The following is a 14,129-nucleotide window of genomic DNA, read 5'->3' on the forward strand; positions in this document are numbered from 1 at the left end:
TAATATACTTGGAACATATTTGAACAACATGGAGGGTATCTGTTGATATACAGTCGCTGGCCACTTTATTAGGCACACCTTCCTTGTAGCAGGTTGGCCCTCTTTTGCGTTAGTCTTTTGCTCTATGCCTTAATTCTTTGCAGAATAGATTCAGAAAGGCACTGGAAACATTCTAGTACTAAGGGGGTCAAAGTCTGGCCACTGTCCTCTGATCTCTGGCATCAATAAAGAATTTTCACCCAGAGAAGTTCCGCTCACTAAATATTTACTCGTTTTCAGACTGTTTTCTTAACAGAATGGTTTCCGTATGGTTGGAAATGCCCAGCAGATTCGTTCAGTCATTTCAGTTTCTGAAATGATCACAGCAGCCCTGCCATGTTCAGAATCACTTAAATCACCTTTCTTCCTCATCCTGATACTCAGTTTGAACTTAGCGGATCGTTCGACCAGGTCAACATGCCTAAATGCATTGAGTTGGTGCCACGTGATTGGCCAATATATATAGTTGCGTTAACAAGCAGATGAACAGGTGTACCTAACACAGTGGCCGGTAATATGCTTACCGTCTTGGTTTCCAAACTTAATGCAGATCATGAAACACCTCCTTTCTTTTTATTTTTAGTCCAAGTCTATGACAAGTGTCAGTGAAGGCTTAGTTTAGAATGTGCCCTTCGCCCTCACGTGGAACCAGGAATCACGTGGGGTACAAAAGGTGGGAGTTGGGGGAGGCAGGGAGCCCTGCCAGACCTAATTAGCAGTCTTTTCCCCTCTCGATTTAACAATGCTCCTCTCAATTAGCGTCAGGGGAGAAATAGTAAGGAGGAGGAGGCCGTCTCTCATTTTAACCCTCCCTCATCTTCTCCCCCTGCAGTTATGGCGTATTGCCTCGTGTCCCGCTCCTCTCCCTCCACGCCTCGCCACAGTCCCTCTTGGCTTCCTTTCTTTTCCCAGCCAGCTAAAAATTAATGTCCCCGCGCGCCATTTGCAGTTAAGAAAAAACGACAGAGACTCGGGGTGCAATGACGGCTGTTCTGCTCTGTTAAATTTCTAATTAAATGTGCGTGTGTGGTAGGGGGGTGGGGGGAGAAGGGACAGGAGGGAAGGGCAGGAAAAGGAAGGAAGCAAAAGGATGGAAGCAAGTCTCATAGCTATAGTGAGTAGGAAGGAGATTTAGAGTGTCACATATTAACACATGGCAGACACACAAGCTTTCTTTGAAACTCCTGTTGGCTTGTAAAGAACTGTCATACTGGTCAGGCTTGTGAAGAATCATCTGACACAAAATTCCTGAGATGTCTCCCCAAAACAGTGATGTTATCCTCAGAAACATTCGCGGAAGCTTACTTAATTTAAACCATGTACCTTCCTTTTCTCTCTCTCTGTGCTTTTCCAGCCCGTATAGGGAAGATGAAGAGGAGGAAGCCTGAGGAAGGGGGCCAGGTATGTCCGCTGTGCAGCGCCCCATTGGCTGGGAGCGAGGAGGAGATGAGTAGACATGTGGAACAATGCCTGATCCAGGTAGTACAATCTGGGCCCTGAACCCTGCCTACTGCTGGTCGGACAGCCTGTCAGCCCTTCCCTTCCAATCACTTCTCTAATTCTTGTAGATGTCACGTCAGTCCAGTAGTGCAGAAACCAACCGGTAGCAACTGTTCTTCCCCTGCCACCCCTACTGCCTCTTAACCTCCTTTACATGGTGGTGTTGCAGTCACATCATATTGGATTAACTGCCTGAATAACCAAAGCATTCAGAAAAACAGTCCAGTGATTTAAGTATAACAGACCTTACTTTGATAGGACTTCTAGGTATACATGTGTGTAATATGGCAACTTATTTTTAGCCTGTCCAAGCAAATACTTCAATATTTTAGTAGTGCAAAATTTCTTTATTTTGAAAGTTCAGCCACTGTTAACCAGCAGCCCTGGCCTTATCTTCCCTAACCGTGGGCCAACTGGCTACGTCAAAGTTGTGCAGTCCTCGATATTAGTCGTGGCTGTCTGGACAGCTGGACCCAACCACAGCACAAGAAACGCACTGTGTTGTATTACATGAGTGTTAACTATAAGTCATCCTACTTAGATTTGCAGAGGATTTCTTTTTATAGTATTATTAATAGATCCTTCAGAAAAGTTTGGGTGCGCACACGCAAACCACGACTATCACTACAGCTACGATCTAAATCTACAGGAAACGATGTTTAGACCTTTTAATTCTGATAAGTATTCAAGCATCAGTTGTTACAAGCAGTTTATCTGGTATGATGTGGTTGACTCCTGTGCACTTACATGTTACTCTTATTTGAACACAAATCAAATTAAGGACAATCTGGGTTTCTTTAAATTCTCAGCAGTGTTATCTTTTCCTGCCACAGATCACATCACTCCTTCTCTCCTGTAGATTCTAAACATTCTTTCCTAGAGTAGACTAGAGAAAAAACCTACTCACTACTCCTCCTGTATCTCACCTCACTGATGGCTGTCCATTACACTAAGTAGAGACACTATTACGTTGTTTTTTTTTTTTTTTTCTCTCCACTAGCATGCTTTGTTTATTCCGGTACTGTACCAGCTGTGTCTGTAACTGTGCACCAGAAGATGTGGTTAAAGAATTAATTATTCATTATCATAGTTGTTGAACAACAGGAACAACAAAACAAATCTGCTGACTAAGCTAAAGCTAGAGCTGGAGGAAACCATTGGAAACGTCTAAAACTTTGACCACATGATTTAGATAAGCAGCATCTGGTCTGTGTGGTACAGCTCAGGTAAAGCATGCTGGGGAGATCTGGCCTGTTATCCACCGACCCTTAACTTTAAGAGAGGAAGCAGTGTACTGTTGAAGTCGCTAAGTGGTGCTGAGCTGTTCCACACTGATCTGTACACAGCACTATCTGTGATTAAAACGTGTCCATGTCTGTTTTTGTGCGTCAGCGCGAGGGAGCGTTAGGCGACGATGACTCTGCTGACATGGATGGAGAAAATGGGCGGGGCTTTGAGGAGTACGAGTGGGCGGGACAGAAGAGGATCAGAGCTACGGCTTTGCTGGAGGGAGGCTTCAGAGGTACACACACATACACAGACACACACAACTCGCATTATTCAGCACTGCTTCTTATTTCACACTTACACTCACTCAAGGCCGGCTGTTTGCGCATCCTCTGGATAAGCAGTTTGTTCAGCGGTGGCGGTGTGTGTGTGCTGCACCATGATGTAGATGTCTAGCCAGCCGCTTGCTGGAACACTGAACGACCCGTCACGATTTCAGGGTCGCGTCCAGTCACAGCAGTTTGGGTCAGCACTGTTTGTCCTCTCCTCTCTGTCTCCAGCTTTGTTTCCCTGCTCATCCATCATTCACTGTGCTCATGTGCAGCGCAAGCACTGTCAGGCTGAGAGACTCGGCGGTGAATGCAGCCACGGGAGCTGTAATGCTGCCAGCGGTCCAGTGGCAGCGCAGGCTGGCCTGGGGTCAGCCCGGTTGAGCTTGGCTCGGCCCTACACGGCCCTCTTGGCGAGGGGGAAGGAAAACACATTTAGCTGGGCAATTGACCCGCTGGTCAACGTGGTGTGCTCCTGTGTGTGCGCCCAGAAATGCAATTATAGAACTAGATGGGAGCGCTGGTCACTGGGGAATATGAGTGTGACACCACACACCTTCAGTGCTCCCACTACAGCTCTCCATCACTTTTTTCTCTCCTCCTGCTTCCATAAATTGTTTTTTTATCTTAATTATGTCTTTTTCTCTCTGCTTTTTCACACAATTTTTTAAAATACTTCAAGGATCAAGTGTTGACAAAGTTATGGAGTGAGGCCTTTCACAGGCAGTCACAGCATAGGTGTAAGGCGCTTCATTGATTGCTTTTATTTACTAAATATTAGTGCTGTCAGTGTTAATCTCGTTAAAATGACGTTAACGCCATAACTGCATTAACGCGGCAAATCTCCGTTAACGAGTTACTGCGGATCGATCGCCCCGTGCGTGGGGCTGGATGGCGTCAACGGGTTAGGGTGTTGGGTGTATCCCGCCTCTCAGGCTATAACTGCTGGGATAGGCTCCGTCCCCTCTGCAGCCCTAAACTTGGTAAGTGGAGGAAAAAACCGATTGATGGTTGTGATAGATGCCCCATAGTGGCCTCAGTTGTGTTTATGTGTGAAACAGGAAGAAGAGAAACGCGACTCATCAGGATTTTCCCAGGTGGATCCAAAGACTCGTCGTTGCTTCTAAGAGGCTCGTTCAAACTCTCTTGGCTCCGCTTCTTCTTTCATCTGTCCTGCTGCCCGTTGGCCTCCCCCTCTCCCTGTTCGATACATTGTTAAACACACACACGCTGAGCCTCACCTGCCTCCCTCCCCTTGCTGAGAGAAGAGAGGAGAGAGATCAATGTCGAAGTCTCAACTAAACCGCGACAAAGTGCAGCTCACAGGGTGGGAGGTGGTTTCCCTACCCGTCCATCCATCTCCCTGACGCTCCTTCCATCCGTCCATCTCGCTTTCACGTCGTTAAAGCGAGCAGACACAGGACCCTTCTGCCACACTCTAATAGGGCACCTTGTGATGTGACACAGATAACCGAGGTGGCCTGGGGAGAGAAACTTGAAACACACGCACACACTCGGCAGAAAGCTTAGAAGGTGGATTTAGTCTTGAAAGCTCTAAAGTGGTTCTAACACACACTGCTGAGTCCAGCGGGCTCTTGAGAGCCAGCGGCTGACTAAACGGCTATAGAGATGTTGCAGGGGGGCCTCCTCAGCTGGCGAGATGAAGGGAGGGCCTATTCCTCTGTGAAGTGCCACCATCCTTTCCTCCCTTTCAGAGCACAAGGAAGAAAGGCAGAGGGAACAGGAGCTTTTAAGGGAGGGAGGAAGGGGGAGAAAAAAAATCGAACAAGATCCGTTTATGATTCAACCCAGTGTGAGGGAAGACTTCCCTCTGTCTCGCACCAGCTTAGCAAGGTTGAAAGGACCCATATAGCACAGACAGGGATTTCTTTATCTGTCTAGTAGACTGTCTGTCTGTTTTATGGGTAAGGTACGACTTTAAGTTTGCAGTTTACAATAAAAGGTTTAAGGGTGTGTGGTTTAGTAGAAATGCATTTTCCCTGTTATTTAATGTTTTATAATATAAAATATATTTAAAAGTTCTTTCTCCAAAGATGGAGGTATTTGAAGATGTTCTGTTTTTTTCAAAACTTCCAAGCTGAATTTGAGAAGATCTTGATCTTCTTTTGCCTGGCTTCGTCATCATTTAGGATTTCAATATGGAAATTTTAGGAAAGATGGGAGAAAATGTTGTCTCTTCAGGTAACATTTAGTCATGTACGCTTATCTGGACCTGGTCACTGGATCGGCAGCCTAAGCAGAAATGCACAGATCCCTTCAGCTACCTCCTCCGGCTTATCTGGTGTAACACCAAGGGGTTTCTGGATCTGCCATGGGGCCTCCTACTGGTGGGACATGCCTGGAACACTTCACACAGGAGGCATCCAAGTCAGATGCCTGACCACCACTGCTGGCTTCAGTGTGGGGGAGCCCTTCTCTCACGACTGAACTCCTCACCCTGTGTATAAGGGAAAGGCCAGGCAACTTTCAGAGGAAGCTCTGAAGCTTCCGCAGCTTGTATCGGTGATCTTGTTCTTTCAGTCACTACCAAAGCTGGCGATCATAGGTGACAGTAGGGACGTACATTGACTGCTACCGGTCAGCTTTGCTTTTACGCTCAGCAACGACGAACTGATGCAGTGTCTGCATCACTGTAGCCCCAGTCTGTCTGCTAATGTCCCAGTCCCCTCACTGGTGAACCCCGAGATGCCCCACTTGGGGCAGCAGCTCATCTCCGATCCAGCTTCTTAATTTATTCTTGGAATACTGAGAGTAGCTTTTCATGATTCGATTCCCCTTTTATCAAGATCACACAGATCCAAGAGAAGGAAAAGTCTTTAAAAACTGGTGTGTACAGCAGCCGAAGTCTAAGCTTTTGGCTCGCTGGGATTAGTTGACTGACTCTGACTTCATTGGGTGTCAACCCAGATAATCATGCCATGAATATCTGTAGATGTTTCTTTTAATTGCTTTCAAATACAACATGTAAATGTTCTGTTTCCCCCACATGTTATTATTTGTGGGTCCCACTTTTCTTTATTCCTGTCTTTCGGGGGGGGGGGGGGGGGGTTGTTTATTTTTTTTTTTACCTCATCACTAAGTTGTAAAATGTATTCAAAGTTTGGAACACAATAGTTGATCCGTCACAGATGGATGACTAGAAAGGCAGGCAGGGAGGCAGGCAGACAGATCCTGAGGTTCGATATTGGGTCATTCTGAGAGCACAAGTAGGGAAAGATGGGGATTATTGCAGGATGAGATGGCCCAGAGGGATTGAGAAGAGGAGAAACCTGTGCTTTGTAAATGGACTTCAAAGATGACCGTCTCATGTCTTTGTGTCTGTGTGCCCCCCCCATACTCTCTCTCTCTCTCTCTCTCTCTGTGACCTGTAAATGGCAGAAAGATAGTGTGATGACCTTTGACATGCCTTCTTTCTGCTTCTTAGAGTCTCGATAATTGCTATGGTAACGGGATGTTGCTGAGGTGGGATGATTTGGCTGAGCAGCGCTTCCAGTAGGCCTGATGAGTCCTTTGATCCTCGCTGCCTGTTCAGACCTGTACTTGTGGCCTTGTTATACTGATATGTTAATAAATTCGGGGCCTCTTTTGTTGCTGCCATGGCAGCATGTAACCTGGAGGATAAAATGTGTAGTTTACATGTTAAAGAGTCAGCGACTCTCAGGAGAGGTTAGATAATGAGACAAAACAGGGTGGCCCTGTAGGAGTGTGTGTGTTTGTGTGTGTGGTAGGAAAAAGGGAACATAGTTCAGCAAACAGGGCTAGTACAGGAGAGAAAACAAGTGATACATGAGTGGTGGGATGACAAAGTGAAAGAGAAGCAAGGGAATGGAAGAGAGGGGAGGAAAGTGAAGAAATAAAGGTGATAAAAAAGAAGTGATTGTAAGAAAAGGTGAGGGAGAAAAAGAAAGAAAAAGGCAAAGAGGGTAAAAAAGAAAGTGGGGAGGGGGCGTTGATGAATAATGTGAGTGAAAGGCAGTTAGAGTGGGGCTGACCTTTCCCTGGCCAGATTAGATTGGCCTGCCAAGACTGCTTACAGGGACAGATAGAAGCACGGTAACGCACACATACAGAGCAAGCAGGCCACACGTACACTCTCAGGGAATACACTAGAGTCAGGGACAGTGTGTGTTCACACAGCCCAGACCATGTGTGGCATTATATTTTGAAGTCCAGGTGGTTGAATTAAAAAAAACAGCATCCATGCATTCATGTCCACCACAGGAGAAACTTTTAAAGGATTTTTTTATATATGTGTATATATAAAAAGTCAAAATTTCTGTTTGCTGCATCCTGCTATTAAAGGGCATTAAAGTGATACTTGAAGAGTTTTTAAAAACAGGTGAAGCCACAGTTCATTGCTCATGATTTCAAAAGACTTTGTTGAATACCTCTGGTGACTGGTTAAATATTACCTATGACCACTCCTGTTAGGATCGATTTGGTCAATGTTTGATTTAGTTTAAGGATTGAGATGCTGTAAACTGTACAGTGTGAGGAGCGACAGCCATTCACAGTAAAGACATAAGATGAGGAGGTAATGGGGATGCGCTGATCCCATATTTGCATTCAGTGTCTGTTTGAGCTTGACTTAAACAGCTGGATCTGATTTTAGTTCGACGTTGTCTATATGAGATAGCCAAAAGGATAGTAGCTGTGCTATCAGCTGATGTGGGCTGGCGTTGATCTACACCTGATCTTCCAGGATGGAGGTGGCCCTTCTGAAGTAAGGTTGGGCTTGATTTTCTGATAGTACAGAGACACTCATGTTAAGTCTCACGCTTTGAAAATGTAGAGGAAAAAGTGTGAAAATCCAAATGTAAGTCACTGTACATGTCATTACATTAAAATGTATGAATGTGACATGCACGTTGTTCTTCTGCAGTGCAATAAACTGATGCTCGAGGACCAAGCAGACTGCACGGCCGCTGCCGCCATATGTTCCCTTCTAACGCTGAGACCAAATAAAAATTAAAAGGTTCTTTTTATTTGATCACTGAAAACCATGGGCCTATTGTAAAACGGCTTAGTATCTGTGGCACCTTTTTTTCCCCTCCTGTGAGTTACATTGTTAGGTGGGAGGAGAAGCAGTTGACGTTTAAATCCCAGAAAAACTTTTATGAAAGCCAGAGTGTCGGATTTGCACTTTGACTAAGACTCTGTAGTGGAGTGAGATGGGAAAGAGCAACTGTTATGGGAAGTCTAGTTTTGAGACTCGTACACCAGGACAGGTAGGTTAAATAGGATGGCTGTCAACTCTTTCTGGTCCTCCATCCCCCCACAGACACACACACACAGACACACACACACAGACACACACAAAACACTAGTCCAGCTGAGAGCTTGTAGAAATTGGAATAGGTGTAAATAAGATGGCTGTCAGGCCTGTCACTGGTAGAGACACACACAGACACTTTCAGAGTTACAACACACATGGCTCCAATAGTCAAGGTGTAAGTGACACACACACATATATAAATATTACCTACCTATCTCTGTGTGGTAGATAGACATGGTGTAAGTGACGGGTAGACAGACTTGCACATGCACACACACACACACACACCTTCAAGGGGTTGGAGAGACAGGGGCGTAAGTGACAGAAGGACAGACAGCCTCAAACAAACACTGAAGAGACACCTCTAAGTGACGGACACACACACAGAGCCAGCTGTGTGGCTAAGTGGAGCTGAAGGGAGCAGTCAGGCAGCGGTAAGAGTTTGTCTGAGCGTTCATCACTCGGTTTATAGAAGTGCCACTCACACACACTCCCTCTCCTTCTCTCTTTCTCCAAGATTGATGGGTAAGGTGTCAGTCTGGTGTCAGTTCAGCCCAGCTCTGTGTGCCGTCTCCCTTTCACCTCCTTGTCTCTGACCAAATCTAGCTCTCTTTCTCACCTGTCCAGGTTATTGAAAAGTCTTTAATTTGGTTTGGAGAAGCCGAAGTTTTAGACGAGCTAAATTTAGCATCGTCAAGTTCTGAAGTGTGTCGGAAAGTTACTCCAGGTCTTGGTGTGGTCTGTGCCCTCTTAAGTTGGTTCTCTCTGGATCTGTATGTTGATGATCTGTAGAATAATGTCTGAGCAATGGTAATTCTGCACTGCACTTATAAAGTTGCTTAAATAGACAAAGCTCTTCACAGTTTTGCCTTCCAAAAATGTGTCTGTAGTGGTGCTTTTGTTTTGATAAATCTTGTGCAGAGGTGCGTATGACACGGAGCTGCAAGTATATTTTTACTTGATTTTGGACTTTTGTTAACGTCAAAGTGTGATGTGGAGTTGTTAAATAAATGCAAATGTTGTTGCCCACATGGAGCATTTTTGTTTTGCTGTTAAAGCGAAGTAATGGCCCTCTTTACTTTTTCTTTTTCCTCAGCAACTGGTTTTGCTATGTGTAGCATCAAGGAGAGCGCCGCAGACAGCGATGCCGACCTTGATGTGGATGGAGACGACACCTTGGAGTATGGCAAGGCTCAGTACACCGAGGCCGACATCATCCCCTGCTCCGGTGCTGGAGAGGACCAGGGAGAAGCCAGGGAGCGGGAGGCGCTACGGGGAGCTGTGCTCAAGTACAAAAGCTTAACTAGTAGATTTTCTGCCAGAAAATCTGAAAACCTTGAGCTGCCACTTACATGGACATCTGTGTCTCTGTCTTACAGCGGGGGGATGCCTTCTAATAGAATAACACCTGAATTCTCCAAATGGGCCAGTGATGGTAAGTAGGGACAAAATAACTATCTCCTCAGGATATGTTGGATAGGCTAAAAAGCCAGCACTGAACGGGTTACCTGTCTTTGTGTCTACAGAGATGCCTTCAACAAGCAACAGCGAGAGCAGCAAGACAGACCCCAGCACTCCCTCGTCTTCCTCCTCTTCCTCCTGCGCCCCACGCACCTGTAAAAACAGCGAGATTGAGAAGTAGGTGACAGAGAAAACACGTGGACACACACTAGTTGGATTTTTGAAATGGATCAGTTAAACGTGAAGTGGAATGATCTTTCGACTGCCTTCTTTATAAGGCTTAGTGATGCATTTCTCTATTCCTGATATGCGCGTTTAAGGCCAATTTCCTGGAGTTGCAAGGTAATAATTGAATTGTTTGACTGTATGTGTACTTACACTTTTACATAACGTGCTTCCATCAACTATTGGAAGGCTGAATGCAATAAATGTTTCACTGAAATAAATCAATCAGCACTCTGCATGTCCGTGGTCCATATTAAATATCAGTAGAAGGGATAACTGGCGAATAAGCAGAGCAGCTTGAACTGTATTGATCAGAAACAGCACCGTGAGGCAAGAACTGCGTGTGTTTGCTGAGCGAGGGGATGCATTCAATAAGTTGTCGTCTGCAACGTGATCGTTCCAGTTTTAATTTGCATGTGACCGAGGGGAAAAGATGCTGACAGGTTAGGTGGTAATCTGACCGCACTGATTGGTTCTCCACATCCAGTGTTATGTAGGGACAGGTTTCCTTCCTCACGTTCTTCAGCTTGACTGACACAAATACTCCTGTACAGCAGACTCTATAACTGCATGTGCATTTGTTTTTTGTTGGGTTTTTTTTTTAACAATGCAAAGTTGGTGTGCGTTTCCAAAGACACGACACTCTAGCTGAGGTTTTAGTGGCCACCAGGAGCAGAGCATGGCTTAATTTAAGTATCCATTTAAAGGAGGCCAACTAGCTGCTGAATGATTGCGCTGGAACAAGCAGTCAGCCGGCTGGCTGGAACAATTCCCTGCATCACTCCTCTCTGCTTACTATAAATGCACGTATTTGTGGAGCTTCTGTGCTCCTCCGTCCCCAAATGAAAATGAGATTTGTCTCCTTTCGTTACATTGATACATTGTGTGTGTGTGTGTGTGTGTGTACGGTGCTTTGCACAGGGCAGCGTTAGTGAAATCTCTCTCTCTCTGATCCCAGATGGGTAATGATCTGGTCGCCTCCCGGGGCGTCCTCGTTCCTCTGCTCATTCCCCTGCAAGATAAATGAGCTCACACATACACACACACACACATACATACACACATACACACGTACAGCGCCTGAGACGCTCTTTCCCCTCCAAGATAAATGGCCCCTCCAATGCCGCCAATGCGATTGCTGCCAAATTTGGTGCTCCAGCTGGAACAATGCGGAGAGATTTCCATGTGGTTTCTGCAAATAATTGAATCTGTCCTCAATTTGGAAGTGATGAAGCTAGATTTGTAACCCCCTCCTCTCCATCACCTACACGTACACATACACGCCGCCCAGCCTGTCTTCGTCTTTTTCCTCTCATTCTTCGCTTTATTGCTCTGTCGCTAAGCTGCATGTCTCTCGCTTCCTCCTGCTTTTCTCTTTCACATTTCTGTTGTTCGTTTCTTCCCGTCCCCTGTCTCAATTCTTCTGAGGCACTTACAAGATGCCCCTTCCCCCCCTTGCCTTTCGCCATCTGAGGCCTACGCACATATATATTGGGCAGAGGAAATCAATAGTGACTTAAATGTTTTATCATGGTGTGTGAGTGTAGTTAAGGCCTCGGTTAACAGGGTGCAAAAGAGAACGATGCTGCTGCTGTTTTTTTTTTTTTTTTTTTTTTGTTGTTGTTTTTACAGCATGTAGATGTGAGAAGTTTGTGTCTCCACCTGGTTGATAAAATGTTTGCAATGTGCTGCAAAAAATTAATTACCGTCTAATTTTATCATTTCTATGTGCTTGTGTTGAGTGAGAAGCTGAGTGAGGCTAAAATGTAGGTAGACAGTAGATTAAGACACAGGGCTGATTGAGATAGATGGTAGAGATCTTCAGCTGCGCACACGCACACACTCTAATAAAATGAGGAATAGCCCCACACAAGTTGGGGACAGAGCGCTAAATAGAGGGGAAGCAGAGCCATCAATCTGTCTCTGTCGGGCTTTCCTGCTTGCTTTTTTCACCACGGGGATGAGTCGAGATGAAAATGCATTGCTATTTCACCTTCTTTCAGTGACATGCATGCACACACACACCGTCCAAAAAGCCCCGTGGGGCAGTAAGCACATTGGAGCAGAGGCATGTTGTATTGATGGCAGTTCTGTTTCAGTATTTATTCTGGTTTCATGACTTTAGGCTCAAAGATCAAGGCCACAAGCTGAAACCTACCAAGCCTGGACCACATTGTATAAGAACGCACACACACAGTGTTGTTAACAATTGATATAATCATATGTAACATCCTCAGACGTGGACCCAACTCTACCAACAAGAGCTCCAACTGCCCCACTCACATCCTAAAATATGTAAGAAAATGATCGGGCTGCATCTCCTGCTGCCGCCTTCTCGTGAGAATTGGATGAACCCAGAATCTGCGTTTCTTCCTTTTCTTGTATACTTCATTTTTTTCCACAGTGCCTGTTTTTGAGAACACATTGCCGTGTATATACATTACATGGTGGTGTTTTTGTCATGCGCTCTGCGTGTAGAGGTCTTAGGACTGTTACAGAAATGTCTTACCTTTCAGGTTGTAGCCCAGCCTAAGATGTTAATGTGTTTCTCTGAGTCCACATGATGTGTTTTCGAAACCTGGCTCCCAGAGTGAGATAAATTTTCTTATTCTGGCTCAGAGACTGAAAACCCCAGAGCCAGCTTAAACTCAAGGATTTTCACTTGTGCATGTTGCTCTGTAAGAGGCTGTTCATCTCCCTGCATGCCACATTTAGCCCCAGAGAGTTGTCTTTCCTTTTCTTGGCCCTGTGAAGTCATCCTGTTCCCTTCTTTACCTCCATTAAATCTCTGCACCTCCTACATTCTCCACCAACAAACACACACATAGACACACACACACACACTCCCTCTCTAGATGTCCACAGCTGCATAAAGAAGATGAACTTGTTTTACCACAAAACAAAAATAAGTAGAAGTGAGCGTTTAGAAAATGACTTCTACACACTTGTTTGCAAAAGTAAAACTGTTTTTTGCTGGCTTGTTTCGTTTCGCGTCAAACAAAACAAGAAACCCTTTTGGAAGAGTTTTTTTTGCGACAGAGGACTTTACTGGAGCTGATTAAAAAGAAAAAAGACGGCCTTGTTAGAGGGATGACTTCTGTCCAGCCCAGAGTCCACGGCTGCTTTATAAGCTAGAGGCTAATCAAGGCTAAATGGCTTTTTACAAGCTCGGTGCTAATAAGAGGAGAGGGTAAAGCAGTTTATAGGGCACCAGGGTGGCAAGTCAAGACAGGCCTTTACAAAGGTGGGAGGATGATGAGGTTACAGGAAAGAGTTAGTGCAGGTCAGCTTTTTTTCCACAGATCTGAAAGAGGGAATAGGGAAGGATGCTTTGCTGGTCCGGAAGCATTTCAACCACAACACGACAAACAGTCATCCTGCTGAATCTTTAGCAAGACGAGTGCCTACGAGCTGCAGCGCTGCTGTTTTTAAGCCTGTTGTAACATCAGTCCAACCAATGATTTTCATGATCTTTTATTAGTATTTTTTTAAATAATAAAGCAATCCTTCACTGTACAAGCTACTAAACATTGTCACAATTTCAGGGCCAAATGCAGACTTTCTTCATTGATGATCTAAGAGATATGAATTCCTTTTGGGAGAAAGAAGCCAAAACATTATTCGGTCCACTGTTTTTATTACTCTGTCATTTGTTCATCAGCTTAAATAAACTTATTGTGATATAATGCCAGAATCTCACCAAAGAGACCACAGACGTGGGTACAGTCTCAGGTTGAACCCCTAGAATTTTTTTCCTCCACTAAGCTTATCAGATTATCATGGAGGTATTTGAACAAGTCTGCTGATCACCACACAAACCTGAAATGTTTAATTTTAATTTAATCTTCAATTTAATTTAAATGTTCAATTTATTTTAATGAGCTTGCTTGATGATGTGAATTCATGTAGATCTACCGGTGTGGTCCAAAAAATAGATTTTCAAAATCTCAGACGTTGAGAGGAAATTAAGTAAGTTGAGCCCCGTTTCCTTTCCCCTGTACACTTCCCCACTACTGTTTGAGTATGCAGCAAATGGAGCCATGTCCTAGGCC

At 44.9% G+C, this 14,129-nt stretch overlaps 1 protein-coding gene across 4 annotated transcripts in view; it reads left to right on the forward strand.

Moving 5' to 3' along the window:
- The window catches only part of rnf220a (ring finger protein 220a), a 162,360-nt gene that overhangs the window by 135,970 nt on the left and 12,261 nt on the right, over positions 1-14,129 (forward strand). For 3 of the 4 annotated variants that reach the window (XM_042214305.1, XM_042214307.1, XM_042214308.1), the window contains exons 7-11: positions 1,394-1,518; positions 2,932-3,061; positions 9,488-9,680; positions 9,771-9,826; positions 9,918-10,029. In XM_042214305.1, the coding sequence (XP_042070239.1) occupies positions 1,394-1,518; positions 2,932-3,061; positions 9,488-9,680; positions 9,771-9,826; positions 9,918-10,029 (616 nt within the window). The remainder of the gene's footprint in view (positions 1-1,393; positions 1,519-2,931; positions 3,062-9,487; positions 9,681-9,770; positions 9,827-9,917; positions 10,030-14,129) is intronic. The other variant, XM_042214306.1, reaches the window with a different exon arrangement.

This window comes from Haplochromis burtoni, unplaced genomic scaffold, assembly GCF_018398535.1.
Source record: "Haplochromis burtoni strain Fernald_Lab_line unplaced genomic scaffold, NCSU_Asbu1 Contig_547, whole genome shotgun sequence".
Lineage (NCBI taxonomy): Eukaryota > Metazoa > Chordata > Actinopteri > Cichliformes > Cichlidae > Haplochromis > Haplochromis burtoni.